Source organism: Miniopterus schreibersii, assembly GCF_964146895.1.
Source record: "Miniopterus schreibersii genome assembly, chromosome: 1".
NCBI lineage: Eukaryota > Metazoa > Chordata > Mammalia > Chiroptera > Miniopteridae > Miniopterus > Miniopterus schreibersii.
Genome location: NC_138101.1, coordinates 119,782,949 through 119,801,045, shown reverse-complemented (window position 1 = coordinate 119,801,045; position 18,097 = coordinate 119,782,949). Strand labels below are relative to the sequence as shown.

Here is an 18,097-nt window from a genome sequence, read left to right as displayed (position 1 = left end):
TCCTACAGAATTTGAGACTTTATTCATTGGGAGAGTTGTGTATTTCTAAGGACTAGAGAAAATGTGAGAAACGTGCTATGGGAGAATTGATCTATTTACTTTCTAAGTGTCCCTCTGAGACTGTTGTGGAAGAATTGTTAGCTCTTTTTTTTTTCTTTTTTTTTTTAAATGTCTTTATTGATTTCAGAGAGAGGAAAGGAAAGGGGGAGAGAGAGATAGAAGCATCAATAATGAGAGAGTCATTGATCTCCTGCCTCCTACGTGCCCCCACTGGGGATTGAGCCTACAACCTGGCCATGTGCCCTGACTGAGAATTGAACCACGTTCTCCAGAATCCTAGGTCAGTGCTCAACTGCTGAGCCATGCCGGCCAGGCAAGAAGAGTTAGCTCTTGAATACCTCCCATGAGGTACTGTAGGAGCCGACTAACTTTGTCAGTGGAAATAACTGGAACAACATATAACCGTACTAATCTGGTTTTCTTGCAGATAGTTGTTAGCATGTTTCATTTTAGTCATTTCAAAGTGACATATGTTTTCAAGCTGTTAAGCTAGTATTTTGTTTCCTGCTAGCACTTGGGACTCCTAAGTCTGTCATTAGGAGATTCTTACCTTCACCAGTTACACTAATTACATAAATTTACTACTTTGCATATCTGAAGAATTTTTTAAAAATTTATCTTTATTGTTGAGTCTTACAGGTGTCCCATTTCCCCCCCCAATTGACCCCCTCCACCTCGCTCCCACCCCCTCCCCAGGTATTCACCCCGTTATTGTCTGTGTCCATGGGTTATGCATATATGCATATAACTTTTTTTTTTGCATATAACTTCTTTGTTTAATCTCTTACCACCCCCCACCCCCCTTCCCTCTTCCCCTGAAATATGATCGTCTGTTGCATGCATCAATGTCTGTGGATCTACTTCGTTTGTCAGGTTCTTTTGTTCATTAGCTTCTTAAAGAAGACCCTTCAACATTTCATGTAGTACTGGTTTGGTGGTGATGAACTCCTTTAGCTTTTTCTTGTCTGAGAAGCTCATTATCTGACCTTCAATTCTAAATGATAGCTTTGCTGGGTAGAGTAATCTTGGTTGTAGGATCTTGCTTTTCATCATTTTGAATATTTCTTGTCACTCCCTTCTGGCCTGCAAAGTTTCTGTTGAGAAATCAGCTGACAGTTGTATGGGTGCTCCCTTGAAGATAACTAACTGCTTTTCTCTTGCTGCTTTTAAGATTCTCTCTTTGTCTTTAATCTTTGGCATTTTAATTACGATGTGTCTTGCTGTGGGCTTCTTTGGGTTCCTCTTCTTTGGGACTCTCTGTGCTTCCTAGACTTGTAAGTCTATTTCTTTCCCCAGGTAGGGGAAGTTTTCTGTCATTACTTTTTCAAATAGGTTTTCAATTTCTTGCTCTCTTTCTTCTTCTTCTGGCATTCCTATAATACGAATGTTGGGCCTCTTGAAGTTGTCCCAGAGGCTCCTTATGCTATCTTCATATTCTGGATTCCTTTTTCTTTTTGTTCTTCTGGCTGGGTGTTTTTGTTTCCTCATGTTCCAAATTGCTGATTTGATTCTCAGCGTTCTCTACTCTACTGTTGATTCCCTGTCAATTCTTCATTTCAGTTCATGTAGCCTTCATTTCTGATTACTTTCTTAGGTCATTGATGGTCTCACTTGTTCTTGTAATAGTCTTCCTAATATCCATGATCATCCTTATAACCATGATTCTGAACTCTGTATCTGTTAGCTTGCTTTGCTCTATTTCATTTAGTTCTTTTTCTGGAGATTTCTTTTGTTCTTTCCTTTGTTTCTTTGCCTCCACATTTTGGCTCCTTCCAGGTGTTTGTTTCTATGTATTAGGTAGACCTGCTATGTCTCCTAGAATTTGTAGAGTGGCTTTGTGTAGTAGGTGTCCTGTAGGGTCCAGTGGCTCAGCCTCCCCAGTCACCTGAGCTGGGCCTTCTAGGTGCTCCCCTGTATGGGCTGTGTGCACTGTCCTGTTGTAGGTGAGCCTTGGTTGATGTTGGCATCATTGGGAGGAATTGACCCCCAGGCCAACTGGCTGTGAGGACCAGTGGCAGCTACAGCCAAAGGGCTGCTGTGCTGGAGACACCCCTGTGGAGCAGGATTTACTTCAGTGGAGCTTTGGTGTTCACCAAGTGCACCCTTTGAGTGTGTCACTCGTGGATGTGGTAGGGTTTTATCCAGTGTGGTCGAGGCTGACCACCAGGTGCACTGTCTCTGGGGCCTCCCTGGAGGTGCAAAGTCAGCCTGTGCCAGTGCCTTACCAATGGCCACCCAGCATGAGCTACACAGCAAACCATAGTTGGCTGCTACTTGTGCTGGGCTTGGCGTTGTCCAGGGAAGGCCAAGCTATGAACCAATGCAGACTGCCACTAGTTCCAGGCCTGGGGCCACTTATCAAGACATATGGGGCACGCTGCTGCTTGTTTGAGAGATTTTAGGAAAGTCCTAAGCATGAGGCACGAGAGGCCTCTTGCACAGAAAAGCCACTGGAAATGGCTTGGATGAGCTTGCAAGTAGGGAGGGGTGGAGCCTCCGGGAATTACCGGGGCGGGACAGAAGTGTGAGTCAGGTGCTGGAGATTCAAATATGGTGCCTGTCTGCCTGCTCTGTGGGGGGAGGGCTCCCCAAAGGAGCAGTGGCCTCTGCCAGCTCTTCTGCCTGGGAGAAAGCTGCCCCTCCAGCTCTCACCCCGATTTCAGGCAGGTTAGTTCCTCCCCAAATGTCCCAGGTTCCTTTCAAGCTGCTGCCAGGTGCTGGAGCTCAGAGGAAGCTCCTCTGAGTGAGTCCATGCACGGGTCCTTTAAGAGGAGCTGCCTGCGGCTCCTGTAGCCTCTGTGACCCTCAGTGACAGTCCTCGCTGGTTTTTACAGCCTGAAGTTGTGGGGACCTCTCTTCCCGGCCCTGGAACTCTGAGCTGGGGGCCCTATGTGGGGCTGGGACCCCTCCCTTCTCCGGGAAACCTCCACAGCTGAGATTTCCCTCCTGGGTTTAAACTGTGGCACCAGGTGTGGTCCCGTGGCCTCGTCTCCCGGATTCAGTCCCAACCCACCCGCGTTTCTGCCTGTCCTACCGGTCTCGTTGCTTCTTTAGTTCCCTGGTTGTAGGGTTTCTGTTCAGCGAGATCTCAGGAGGTTCTGAGTGATGATGGTTCTGTATTTTAGTTGTAATTTTGATGTGGTTGTGGGAGGCAGTGGGAACAGTTGTTACCTACTCCGCTATTTTGTTTCTGAAGAACTAGTTTTTATAGTGAAAGCATTTGTAACTTTTTTCCCTCTAAAACTATTTTTTCATAGTACGTCCAGCATATTAGTAGGATTTCTTTTTCCATAGGTAAATCCTCTTTTGGAGAATATGATTGCTGTTATTTATTTGAGCATTAATTTTAAAGGTGCTTCTAATTATACAACTATTAACTTTTCCTACTATTCAACCCATAAAGGTATAGTTGATTCTTTTTTTACTTTGTCCCAGATTGTCCATTTTCTTTTCCTTTTAAACTTCTAGTTGTATAAAATTATAATTTTAATCAGAGTGCTTATTTATCTACTTACTTCATTTTTTATGCTTTGAAATAGTTGAGTCTTAACCTTGTTTCTCAAAGACCCTTTATGAATGATGTCTTGTATAGTGGGCATGAGGGAACAGTAGTTTGACAGCCAGTTGGTAGCAGTAAAGAGAGCAGTGTGCTTTATCCTTTATAGACTGAGGGTTAAATTAAAGGGCTAAACGCTCTCTGGAGGAATCTGTCCTTGTTTAGAATATGGAAAGGGAAAAATAGGTCACCATTTGCAAATGAAACTCTAAAGATGATGGCAACTGGAATCATGCTACAAAATTGTCCCATTTTTTTCCTGTTTTAGAGTCTAAAGATCAGGAAGAAGAGCTATATGAATAAATCTACATTAAATTTATTTCCTGTTGATTAAACCCATAAGATAATACAGTATCAAGAGCCTTTGGTAGTTTTTTGTGTTCAATCACTTAGCAAATTCATTATCTCAGTTTTACAGCAACCCAATTCTAGCATAATAGTTAATGGAAAAACACAAAAACTTCTTTATAATTATGCTTAACATCAGTTTTAAATCATTTTTAGTATTATTAAAAGTAATATATGTTCTTGGCAGAAATTTTGAAAAATACCAAGAAGACAAAAATCAATATTCCATACTTAAGGATAATTATGTGTTAACATTTTGATATTTTCTTCTATTCTTTAAATTTTTTTCTCATGTTTATACAGTTTTATAAGTGGATTTCTCTCCACAAAATACATTATAAAATTTCTTCCTTACGTAAAGTATTTCTCTAAATCTTTATTCTTTTTTTAAAAACTGGCTATGTTCCTTTTTATGAATGTGCCATAATTTATTTAATTCTATTGTTTGACACTTAGATTATTTCCAATTTTGCACCATTATAAATAACATACTTGAGTTATTTTCGTGTGCATCTTGATTTTCTTAATAAAGACAGAATTATTGGCAAGGACATTCTCTTTAAATTTAATAACAAAAGGTGGTAATAAGCAATATTATTTAATTCTGGTTTGGAAATTCTAACTAGTAGTATAATAAAAGGAACAAAAAAGAGGGAAATAAAGTGAAAAAAAGAAAAGAACCCATAAGAATAAATTACATTATAAATCAAAAGAGTGTATTTTATAAATTAGAAATAAAATCAGTAGGATAGAATAAAAGGCCTAGAAGTTGTCCAGTTAAATAAAAAACATTTTAGTATATGGTGAACTAAGAATGTTAAAGATAGAATAAGGGCAACAGGTGAGCATTTGGGAAGAAAATTGATAGAGAGCCACATCTTATCATAAAACTCTAGGTGGATTAAAGAGTTAAAATATTTACTTAAAAAAAATTTATTTACATTATTATTATTTTAATATATCTTTATTGATTTCAGAGAGAGGAAGAGAGAGAGATAGAAACATCAATGATGAGAGAGTCACTGATCGGCTGCAGCCCGCAACTCGGGCATGTGCCCTGACCGGGAATCGAATCCCGATCGCCTGGATCCTAGGTTGACGCTCAACCACTGAGCCACGCCCGGCCGGGCTATTTTATTATTTTTTAATTATCACTTGAGGATACTTTTTCCATTGCTTTTCAGAGAGAGTGGACAGGAGATAGAGAGAGAGAGAAATATTGATGTGAAAGGAGACACATTGATTGGTTGCCTCCCTACATGTGCCCCAACCAGAGCCAGGGATCAGGCATGCAACCAAGGCATATACCCTTGGCCGGAATCAAACCTGGGACCCTTCAGTCTGGAGGCCAGCACTCTAGCCACTGAGCCAGACTGGCTAGGGCTAAATATTTACTTTAAAAGTTAAAAATAGATCTGTTAAATATTTGCAGAGTTGTTAATTTTCCCAAATTTTAAAATGATAGAAGAAAGCACACATATGGGACAGATTTGGGTGTTTAAAGATTATAGAATAAAAAATTAATATGAAAATAGTTTTCTTGCCAGGTTATTAGCACTTGCATAAAGAACACAAATTAATAATAAAGTAGAACACCCCAGTAGAAAAATGAATATGACATAATCAAATAAGGGAGAGCAGGGAAGAGTTGGTGGTTTTATTGAGTACTATCTTTTTGCCAGAATGATAGAGGAAGGTAATGTTACTGGTGTTTGACAGATGAGTTAAATAAAGCCCAAATCAAAACACTAGGTTAAGCAATCAAGCCGACTTTGCTCTTTCTGACATGTTAAGTATATGAGGGAAATGCTCAACATGACTAGTAGACAGAAATATAAATTAAAACACAATCTGAAAGGAAATATTACAGTTATTACCATCTCTGTTATGAATGAGCAGGAAAACTGAGGCACCAAGCAGCTCAAATTTAAGTGAACAGTGTTTGATTTCTATCCCCAAGTACACTTAACTTCTGACAGATATATTTAAATATTTTACTATCTAGAGTTTGCATTTTGTCATCTCTGTTCTTTATATGTATATATTTGTCTGAATTGTTTATTTTAGATTGCAGTGACTTATGGGTCAGCAACTGGGTAGTTATATAATTTAGCTAATGCAGAATATAATATTTATAAAATGTTTTTAAAACTAACACAATGCAAATGAAAATATGTTAGGAATAGTATGTATTTTCCTTACAAATTAGAAGTATGGCTATCAAAACAAAGCTATTTACACAATATAGTTCTTCCTGTGACAAATATTTTAAGTGGATATAACAAATGTGTAATGGTGTCTCATGCCATGTGAGTTTATCACCACTGTGATATTTTTACTAAGAATGCTTAGATTTATATATACAGTCCTGACTTTCAGTTTTTTGCCTCTGATAACTTAAATAACAGTCTAATATTTTGCTGCTTCAATTCCCTATAAACAAATAAAATTTACACATATAAAATCTATTTGTATCTATGAAAACTAATAAGTAATAGGTAGGAAATATTTAAGTTAATGGAATTTAAATCTGAGGCACCAACTTTTTTTCTCAGTATTATTTTCCATTTAAAATAGATCTCGCCAAGCTTCGTCCATTTTCTCATTTTTTTTAAAATTTCCCAACTTGAATGTACCCACTTTAATCACCCTGTACTTCCATATTTTTGTCAGTTTTTAATTACTTAGACTTAGGACACTGGGGTAATTTTTACTTTGATTGGTTGGGTTATTCAAACTCTCTTGGGTTCAGTATTCCTCATAAAATGGAAGGGTTAAATCACATTAGTAAAGTTTTTTTGTGTGCTGTTGCCCAAGATTCTGTGAGTAAACTACTATTTATTAAACACCTACTGTGTATTTATCCATATATGGCCTCTGATAAGTTTTGAATATATGTATAAAACAAGTTTTTTGTTCTTAAGGGTATTCTAATCTAATGTAACATTTGTGAAATCATTTTAAAAATATTACATGGTGTATATATTCTTAATGTAAAGTGCTATGGTAAACTCTCCAAGTGCTTTAGAAGCAAGTAGTGGGAAAAGTAATGGATTTTATATTGAGAAGAATATTGATGAGCAAGATTGCAAGGTAGTGTGCTTTAGTGATAGAAGAATCTGACCTCACTATAGCAGAAGGCTTGGGAGAAAACAGGGGAAAGAGATCAAATGAGGCCATATTACGTACCTCTTGAAAGTAGAGAGAATAGTTGAGATTCCAATGATAAGAAGAATTGAGTAGGCAGTGAAATCTGGATGAACATGGGGAGGTGGAAGCAAATCCAAACCAGGAAGTTCACTCAGGAGGAGAATGCTGTTACTGAAGGAAAAAAACTAAGTTCTGTGGTGACCAGCTGCTAGGTGTGTCACCAAATTGCTTTGTCTTTTCTCAGTCTTAATTTGCAGACATTCAAATTGATAGACAAATGTGATTTCTCCATTAAAGTGACCTCATTTTTTATCTTTGCGTTTCCAGAGATTATTGAAATATTTGATTATAAAGTGCGACCAAGGTGAATCTTATATGGCTGAGGTGGCATCTTATGTGCTGCTATTTTTTGCCTTTGTTTTTTTGAGACAGTTTGAAGTTCTAAGAGAAGGAAAAAAAAATACATTTACATATATATATTTTGCTAGTGACTAAGAAATCTATCAGTTGAAATGAAGTTCTGTTTTTTAAATGTTTATCAAACTAGTTTTAAATTTTGTGTTTATTTTACTATTGTTTTGAGAAAGTGGCTGTTGAATTTTCTTTCAAATGAAGTGGTATAATATTGAAAATTTGCCTTTGTCTTTTTTAAATGTGTTTTTCTGCTTTCCCCTCACATTTCAAGGCCTAGTAAATGACAAAGATTCAAAAGATTCTATGACAGAAGGAGAAAATCTTGAAGATGATGAAGAAGAAGAAGAAGGAGGAGCTGAAACAGAAGAACAATCTGGAAATGAAAGTGAAGTAAATGAACCAGAAGAAGAGGTGATAACTTTTATTTATAGCAAATAGGTACATTTGTACAAGAGTATTTTGATTATATGAGCCAAGATTTTTTTTATAAAATAAGATCTACCCCTCAGTTTTATTATAGTAAATGTAACTAATAGTATATTTCTGTTATAAAATCTTTAGGTTAATTAAGGGTTTTTCAAAAAGTAAATACTGATCATAGGATTATTTTTATTATTAAGACTATTTTTTTAGAGCAGTTTTAGGTTTATAGCAAAATTGAGGGGTAGGTACGGAGATTTCCTATGTATCCCATATGCTATCCCAGACATGCAAATCCTCCTCCATTATCAGTCCCCTTCACCAGAGTGGTATGTTTGTACGTTGAAGAACCTACATTGACACATCATTCAATCATTCATTCTTGGTGTTGTATAGTCTGTGGACATGTATAATGATATGTATCCATTATTATGGTAAGGATTTTTATTTAATAAGCATTTGAAGAAAAAATTGTTTGATCTCGTGTATCTTAATCTCACTTTTGAATATGAATTTTTAACCTGTGGGTTTTATGAAAACAAAATTATTGACTAGATATGAATGAACTTTGCTTTATTTTTTCTCAGATATAATGGTATATGAAATCTGAAATTCATCATGCACCATGATAACATGACTGTATTAGGCTAAACCATATGAAATTGCTCTTCTACCATTTTGGACCTACCAAAATTTCATTTTCATATGGGTCAAGCTAATAGTCACAATTTTTTACTTTTTTCTTCTAAACATGCTTAAGCTTTAAAAGTTCCAGCTAAAATAATAGAATGTCTAAGAGTTGCTTCATGATCTGGAGATAGACTGAGGATTGTTACAGGTATGGAAGAAACTATAAACTGACCATGAGCTAATAGTTGTTCAATTGTTAAATGAGTAACTAAGGGTTCATTAAGCTATTCTGTCTCTATTTATATATATTTAAATTAGAAAGTTAAATAAAAAGCAGGATGAATAAGAATAACAGAAAAATAATAATGAAAATAAAATTTAAACCATGGAATTAGCATTTTTTTTTTTGTTTTAGTATAAGCATAAGTTTATAATTATTAAGGTTAATATTAAGGTGTGTGTGTTTTTTTGTTTCTTGGGTGCTTAAAGCATTTAGGAGAGTATGATAATTTAAAAGTGTTATTTTAACTTTTCTGAGCCTTAGTTTTTTCACATATAAAAATAGAGACAGTAAAGCTTATCCTTTCTTCTTCTGAATTGGGTAAAACAAAAACAGTGTAGTACTTTATAAAATTTAGTCACTGCTTTCAACCAGTAATGTTAAAATTGAATTCTTACTTTTTGCAGAGTTGGATGGATATTAAAAAACAACTATGACAAATTCAGTCTCTTAAGTTAGGGAGGAGAAAAGTACAAAAGGTTCAGGAAGCTCATTCCTTGTGGAATTCAAGGAAGAGATTCTACAAAGGATCTTTGTATTATGAGATTAGTGGAAGATAGTGAAATGGGATTTCAGCCACTGGTGTGTAGTAACTCTTGCCAGCTGACTTTGCCCTTCCATTGAAAATAATAAACAATTATACAGACATTTCAAAATCTTTTTAAGACATGTAAAATGTAATAACCCTTTTCAAAATGTTTAATGTTAAATAATTTCAGGAGGGTTCTGATAATGATGAGGATGAAGGAGAGGAAGAAGAGGAAGAGAATACAGATTATCTTACAGATTCAAATAAGGAGAATGAAACCGATGAAGAAAATACCGTATGTATGGCTGAAAATTTGCTTCTTGAAATTGTGCAGCATTTTCACAGTATTTCAGTTTCAGCTACCAAAGTTTTATTTCTTCTGATTATTGAAAACTGTTTCTTTAGACATTTATTTTCAATTTGTTTTCCTAAATACTTCTCTTTAACAAGTTCTTTTAACATTTAATAATGTTATATATTTTACTCACTCATTCCTTGAGTATGTTGAACAAGTTATCAATACAAAAGGCTCTGCCATACAAAACATTAGTGTTAAAATTCTGGACTAATTTGTTTTTGTTTTGTTTTAATAAGGAGGTAATGATCAAAGGAGGTGGACTTAAGCATGTTCCTTGTGTAGAAGATGAGGACTTCATTCAAGCTCTGGATAAAATGATGCTAGAAAATCTTCAGGTGTGAAATGTTGCTCTAGTCCAAAATATCTTCTCAATACAAAACATTGCAGCACATTTAGTTCTGGTTAATAGGAGGGTCTCTACTCTAAATATTTGCCTCTTGAGTATTTTCCTAATTTGTACAGTTTGCAGCTGCCAGTACTTGCATTTCATGTCCTGATTTGCACCTTTCTTTGAGATAGAGTGGGGGTAAGTGTAGTAAATATAAGACCTGGAGTAGAGTAACTTCATTGTACCAACTTCCACCTTTACTTTCTGAATCATCTCTAAGACCCTTTACTTGCAGTTTCTTTAGGAGTCATACTTTGCAGAAGATAAATATTTGGGGAAATTTAATTTTGTAAATTCCTGAGTTTGATTTATAATTTGAATAACATAAATATTTAAAGGAATATTGGTTGATGTTTACAGAAATGTTAGTTGTTTAATGTATTCATGACATTAATTTACTGGATTTTATAAAAAGCTTCATCATCCCAGTAATTTAGAGTAGTTACAGATAAAATCTCATAGACTGTTTACTTTAGTCCTATACATAGTAGCTGTTGTTGAACACTGGTGACTTGAAATGAGTGCTTTTGTTGGAATGGTGGGATGAAAGCACCTTGGGGTGGGTTCAATGGAAAATGGGAAGGGAGGAGGTGAAAATGCTGGGTAACAAGTATAGCTAACTCTGAAGGAGTTTTATTAGAAAGGGAAGAAAAATAGGGAGGTAGCTAGAGAAGGTCAGGTTAAAAGAGGAGGATTATTATTAAGATTGAAGATACTAGAGTCTATATGCTGGTGGGGAGTAATCCTTTAGAGAAGAAATAATGGATTTTACTTTTATTGATGCTACTAAGGTTGAAAGCTATGATAATGTACAAATTACTACTATAGGTATATTAGGCCAATTTGCTTCTTTCTACATATATAAAAATTTCATATATCTAGAAAACTCTTTAATTTATTAAATAAATCTTATATTCATGTCATTTAGGAGCACATCAAGTAAAACAATCATAATAATCTATACTCCCTTTGAAGAGATAATAAACAATTTACTTCATAAAGAAACTTGTCCTTTCTTGAGTCAGAAGCCACTTACTTAGTCATTCATTTGTCTAGCAAGTATTTATTGAGCACCTACAGTGTGCCTAACACTGTGTAGCAACAGGTTTATTATAAAGTAGTAAGTAAAAACAGACGTGCTTTCTACTCAGAAAATGTAGTTTTATGGGGAAGGTAGATATTTAACAACTAAACAAATTCATACTTTCAAATTGTGATAAATGCTCAAGAACTAAAAGAACAGTGCTTTGGTAGAGAGTAAGGAAAGAACCTTTAGATAAGATTATCAGGGAAGGATCTCTGAGATCTGACTTTTGAGTCATCTAGGTGATGTAGGGGAATGATTTGTCAAAGTTCCTGAGGCAGAAAAGAACTAGAAGGCCAGTCTTAGTAGAACATAGTCTGTGGAAGGGTAGCACAGCATGAGAATGGATAATTGGATGGGACACCTTTGGAGTGGCCTGGTGGTATATGGAGGTGGTTCAGACTGGGACATACTAAAAAGCAGGGAGACTAATCAGGGAGACTGGATAGAAGGCTGTTGTGGTAACCCCAGGTGAGACATGATGGTCGTCTGTCTTGATAGTGCCAGAGCACCTGGAGAGACATCTGGATTTGAAAGCTGTTTAGGTGGTAGAATGAACTAGATTTATTTGGTGCTTGATTGGATAGTGGTATGGAGGATGAGGAGTCAAGGATGACACTCAGTTATTTAGCTTGGGCCACTGGCTAGTCTCTCTGACAGGAAACAAGGGCAGATGAGCAGGTGTTCCACTTTGTCATGGTAAGTTTGAGAAGCCTGTAGAGATGTCTAGGTATCAGAAGAGAAACAAATGGAGTGGTTGTTAGAGCATATTTAAAGCCTTGACAATGAGTGAATTACTCAGGTGTAAAGTGTGGAGAGAAGAGAAGCAGATTCAGAGTTGAACCCTCAAGAACCCCAATGTATAATTTATAGACGATTTACAAGTCAAGGATCATCTAACATGATCCTTTCAAGTTTTAAGTAAAATTTTTTTATAAATCTTATGAACCTGGGAGAACTTCAAGCTAATTCTAACAAATTGGAACTTAGAAATAAAAAAGCAGTGAAACCTTACACCTTTATTACCATTTTGCTTGATTTGCAAGTCTCTTGCAAGTATGGAGTCTGTATTAAAAGGCTGTTTAAATTGTAGTAAAGCCATTTAAAACCTTCATGGCCTTTCAGCATTACCTGCTTAGCTTTGAATAATCATATTTACCTTTTTCTCATTTGTGCTCTATTCATCAGACATAGAGATTTATTTGCAGCTCCCTAAATGTGCTGTGCTGTTTCATATCCATATTTTTGCACCTGTTCTTCCCCTGCCTAAATTTCCTCCATATCCCACCTACTCAGAAGAAGTCATATGAAGTCTTTAACTTCTCAAATGTCCTATTTTTATTCAACTTTTTGTGAAATCTCAGCACTTGTTCATTCTCAATTAGGCAACTCCATCTCCAACACAGTTTATATAACTTAGGTGAATCATATTTAATTAATCTATTTCTCTCTTGCTTAATACGTTTATGAGTTCTTTGAGAGGAGAGACTTTTAAAAAAATATTAATATATCCAAGCCTAACGCAGTAAGTCTTCAGTGAAGGTTTGTTTAAATAAATTGGTTGATAAATCTAGTGTAAATGTAAAAAATAATTGATATTAACAAACAGGAAATTGATCTGAGCATTAATAGATTCCATTTATTTGTAAATATTAATTGACTACTTGCTATGTGTAAAGCGTTGCTATAGAACACTAGGGAAAAGGGTATACAGTGATGAAACTCACTAGTCTTAGGGAGGATTCTCACAGATAAGCTTGCACTTATGACACGGGAAAATTATGAAGGAAGAGGTTTGCTGTGATTATGAATGAAAGGGCACAGTACATTAGAGGAACAGGGAAATTTAGTAGAACCAACGTTGTGTGTTTGGGCTTGGAGGGGCTAGAATGATAACGAGGAGCTAAGTCATAGTTCTTCCAAGCCAGATGTAAGGGTTCGGGGGCCAGGAAAGAATAGTTTCATCTGCATTTCACCAAGATTACTCAGACTCTAATGATTGCGTTTTAAGAAATACAACACTGAGTGAATTGTTTGTGGTTTATATTTACATATGTCTGTGTACCTTGGAGTATTTATATTTTTTAATTTTTATCTTTAAGCAACGAAGTGGTGAATCTGTTAAAGTGCATCAACTTGATGTTGCTATTCCCTTGCATCTCAAAAGTCAACTGAGGAAAGGGCCTCCACTTGGTGGTGGGGAAGGAGAGGCAGAATCCGCAGACACGATGCCATTTGTCATGTTAACAAGAAAAGGCAATAAACAGCAGGTAAGAAACTGTCCACTGTATTCACAATTGTTAGTTATCAAGTATAAGTAGTAACTATGTTTTTTAGGTTCTGAATTCTTCTCTGCCTACAAGGGGAAAAGAGTGGGAAGTATTCAGTGGTAGAAATAATTTTATCTAGCATATGTACAGAAGACACATTTGACTTGTTACCGAATGGTATTTTTGAATGGAAAGGACATTTATTTCAGTAGGAAGGTTTCCTAAGAATGTTTATAGTGGGAAGGGAAAAGAGGGTGATGACAGATACACCTCAAGAAAATGCTCAGGCCCTGGCCAGGTAGCGAAGTTGGTTAGAGGGTTGTCCCTATACACCAAGGTTGCGGGTTTGATCCCAGTTAGGGCACATACAAGAATCAACCAGTGAATGCATAAGTAAGTGAAACAACAAATCGATGTTTCTCTTCCCCTTCTCTCTCTTAAAAAATAATTTAAAAAAATAAATCAATTAAAAAAAATCAAATGTTGATCATGAAAAAAGGAAAATGCTCAGTTGTCAAGGTTTTTCTTGAAAATTACTGTTTTTTGACCCTGAATCCTCCATTTTCCTTAGATTGCTTCCTTCTTCTTTCCTGTACTTGACAGATGGCCCTCAGAATCATTTCCCTGACTCCTAAGCTGTTTCTTCAGGGATTGATACATTGACAGCTCACATCCTGCTAAGGGAGATAGACAAACATCATATACTTGCAGATAGTGAAAAGTGTTATGAAGAAAAATAAAGCCCAGCCCTCAGACACAACTCTATATGATATATCATGTATTACCAGTGCTGTAAGAACATTTTTGAAGTCAAGCTGCTGCTTAAAATTGATAGAATCTTGTAATAATTAACAGTATTTTCCTGTTTTAGTGGTTTGTAAAATAATAGTACATCTTATAATGGAATCTTAGATTCTATGAAATAGGGTAGCTACTATAGTTTCTCATAGATAAGTCCAGTACTTCGCTCCCACACTCATTCAAATAGTCATTTAACAGATATTTATTGTATACTTGTCATATAGCAGGCAAACAGATTCCCTCCTCTCTTGGGAGCTTTCATTCTAGTGTTGGGAGGCAGACAATAAAATACATAATGTCAGGTTGGGAAAATGCTATGAAGAAAGTAAAGCAAGATAAGAAGCTGGAAAGAAACTAGGGTAGGGAGGAGGCCATGAGAAGGAGATTGCTGTTTTAGATGGATGATCAGGGAATACCTCTAATAAGGTATAATGTCACCTATGATGGGAGGGGTATTCTGTTCCCTCCCTACCAGTGCAACCTCAAAGAAATGATTGCCTAAATTTTATCTCTGCTTTTGTCATGTAATTTCTTGTTTACACAAAAAATCAAAGTTGTACAGTATACCATTATTTTGCTGTAGTGCAAGTAAATCTTGAGATACAAAAACTGTATGCTAATTAGAATGTGGAATGAATGGCTGGAAAGGATTTATATCGTGACTCATTTTAATAGTTAACTTTGACTTAGGTTCAGATCCCTGCTGTAACTTTTTCAGACACTGTCCTCATAATTACTTTCCAGTCATCAAGCCTTTCTTCATTCTCAGGTTATGGTGCTTTCAGGAAAGTTTCATCCTGTCTCACTCTTAGGTCAAAGCTAATTTCCCCAATCCCCTGTCCTCCACTCATTCCCTGGAAAAATTAGGACTTCTTTTGATCTTTGCACAACTGCTGTCCTCAGTGCACATGGAATTGCTAGTTCACCACAGTTACCAGGGTACTCAAAGTTCAGAGTTTTTGCTTTTCTTGGGACTAAGGTCTCTGGGCTAGACTTTCTATCATCACATTTTAGGTCTGCTTCATTTTATTTTTCTTTAAAAGCTTTCAGTTCTTAACACCAGATATTTGGGCACCAGAAAAGGTGTTTTTTTTTCTTTTTTCTTTATTTTTTCCCATCACTATTTATCCCCCCATACCCTCTTCCACCTCTCCCTCTCTCCCACCCCAGTCACCACTCTGTTGTTCATGTCCGTGAGTTTTTTCTCTTTTTTTCTTTTTTGCTCAGTCCCTCTATCCTCCCAACATCCCAGCCCCCCCCCCCCAAACAGCTTTCTGCCTGCTCTCTATGAATCTGTCTCTATTTTGCTTGTTAGTTCAGTTTGCTCATTAAATTCCACATATGAGTGAAATCATATGGTACTTGTCTTTCTGACTGGTTTATTTCACTTAGAATAATGTTCTCCAGATCCATACATGCTGTTGCAAAGGGTAAAATTTTCTTCCTTTTTATGGCTGAGTAATATTCCATTGTGTAAATGTACCATAGCTGTTAAAAAGTGTTTGTTTTTTTTTAATTGTGAAGGGCAGTACATGACAGCATCAGTTAGCAATACCTTGGTTCCCATACCCTTGCAGCTACTGAACATTTGTATTTCATTGGCATACTTCTTGAACCTTGATTTCTCTTAGCTAGAAGGGGGCTTAGGAATATAATTACACAAGAGTAAATAATAAGTTTTTTCATTTGTCCCTGCCTTTTGTGAGGCACACATAAAAATTCCATTATATAAACCTTTGTAAACTTGTATACCCCATATGACCTTTTCAGAATGAATAGGCATAATAAATTTAATCAAAACCTGCCTTAAACGTTTGAGCTTTGAAAAATAAATTTATTTCAGCAGACCTAAATTCTAATTCGTATAGTTCAAAATAAGACTGTGTTTATTTCTTAGAAGGAATGCTTTTAAAGTGGGTAGATTAAATACTGTGTAATCCATATATATAACTATACAAAATGAGTAGAAGTCCTTTTTAAAATGAGAAATTTTGTTTAATTTTTAAAAGAACATTTTTATTGAACTTTATTAAAATACATTTGCAAACATGAAGTGAGAATTTAGAGTATTTGATTATTAAGTAAATTTTCAACTCAAACTTTATTTGGAATTTTGGAAAATGTTCAATTTTAGGAACATTATTTGAAGAAACATCACTGGTATTTTGTGGTCTGAAAAAGAAAATATATTTTGTTCTGATTTTTATTTCTTTATTTGAATTTTGGGTGTTGGCCCTTTTGGTGCAGCAGTTTTTCTAGAAATGTGAAATGTGTTGCCTTTATAGGAATCTTTGGTTCTTAAGTGAAAGATGTCTTTGTGCACAAATTTGTGCTCAGAAATAACTTTCTCCTGTAGTCATTAGGAAAATAAAAATTTACACCCATGAGGTAAATAGGTGAAAAGAAAGAAGGATAATGCTGTTGATAATTTATTTCTAGATTTAAATATTTACGAATTAGAATACTGAATTGAAATGTTTCGATTATTAAAATGTTTTAAATTAATAAAATCATTATATGATGTTTTAAAGATACTTGTTTTAAACAAGTGCACAATATATTTATTATAATTTAATACTTACAAACAACCCTTTTTTCAGTTAATATTTATAAAGAATCCTGATTTGTTTTACATATCTTTTGATTAGAGTTGATACTTATCTATCATAGTAACTTGGGATTGATTATGTATGTATATGTATTTGGATACATACATGTTTTTTCCCCAATTTCAGCTACAGTTATAAAGTAGATTTATTTTTAAAATTTTTTTTATAGTTTTACAGATGTCCCCCACTTCTCCCCACTTTTCTCCCTCCACCTGGCCCCTGCCCCACCCCAGGTCTTCACCACTATTATCTGTGTCCATGGGCCATATATATATATATGTATATAGATTCTTTGGTTAATCTGTTTCTGTCCCCTCCAACCCTCTCCCCTCTGAGATACATCAGTCTGTTCCATGTGTCCATGCCTCTGGACCTGTTTCGTTCATCAGTTTATTTTTGTTCATTGAAGTAGCTTTAAATTACAGTGTAAATCACCATGACCCATTATCATTTTCCAGGAAATCTAGTTTGACTATAATTTTTTGCCATCTAATTTGCCACAAAGTAGTACCTCTCTTTTAAAAGTATCTTAGCAGCTTTAGGGTAAAGGCACTTGGTAAGGGTGGTTTCAGGAAGTTTGTCTCTTGGGCTGTCTGTATTTATTACTGTCTATTTTCTACTCTTTTAAAGTGCATACTACTTAAGAACTTTCCCTTTTGTAAAACTTGTGTCAGGTCATAAAGTGTTTTTGTCTTTTATTTATAATTATTTCCTTTTAGAAGATACTTAACTTTCTAGAAGAAATTGTTAGTCCTAGAAATGAATAGAAAGCCTATATCTTTTCACATTTTTATCAGGTCATTCCAGAATTATTTGTAATATTTTATGTTGTTTCATTAGTATGATTAGTACCATCATCATTAGACTTGACATTATTGATTTATGAAGGAAATTTTAAATGTTGTGATCAGGAACCTAGTAAGGGGAAAAAATAGCCACCCTGTTTACTTTCTGGGTGTGTGAATGGGACAGATAAAAGCATCTTAGAATTTCAGCTTGTGTTTTCATGGTGATCAGGAAATTATCTATCTACATTTCTTATTGGGCTAGTCTGATTATTTTGTAAAACAGTACTATGTCACTCCCTCTGTGTTTGCATATATTTACCCTTACCAGCTCAAATAAGTCATCTTATTTGATACTAGGAACAGAGAATGACTTAAAATTTAGCTGTCATTCTCAAAGCCTAATAGATACTTT

General features: G+C 35.4%; 1 protein-coding gene across 6 annotated transcripts in view; it reads left to right on the top strand.

Moving 5' to 3' along the window:
* Positions 1-18,097, top strand: part of UPF2 (UPF2 regulator of nonsense mediated mRNA decay) — a gene marked incomplete at its 3' end in the record, with an annotated part of 108,177 nt that overhangs the window by 77,617 nt on the left and 12,463 nt on the right. For all 6 annotated transcript variants that reach the window (XM_081132476.1, XM_081132472.1, XM_081132475.1 and 3 more), the window contains 4 exons: positions 7,800-7,939; positions 9,578-9,682; positions 9,982-10,080; positions 13,320-13,487. In XM_081132476.1, the coding sequence (XP_080988602.1) occupies positions 7,800-7,939; positions 9,578-9,682; positions 9,982-10,080; positions 13,320-13,487 (512 nt within the window). The remainder of the gene's footprint in view (positions 1-7,799; positions 7,940-9,577; positions 9,683-9,981; positions 10,081-13,319; positions 13,488-18,097) is intronic.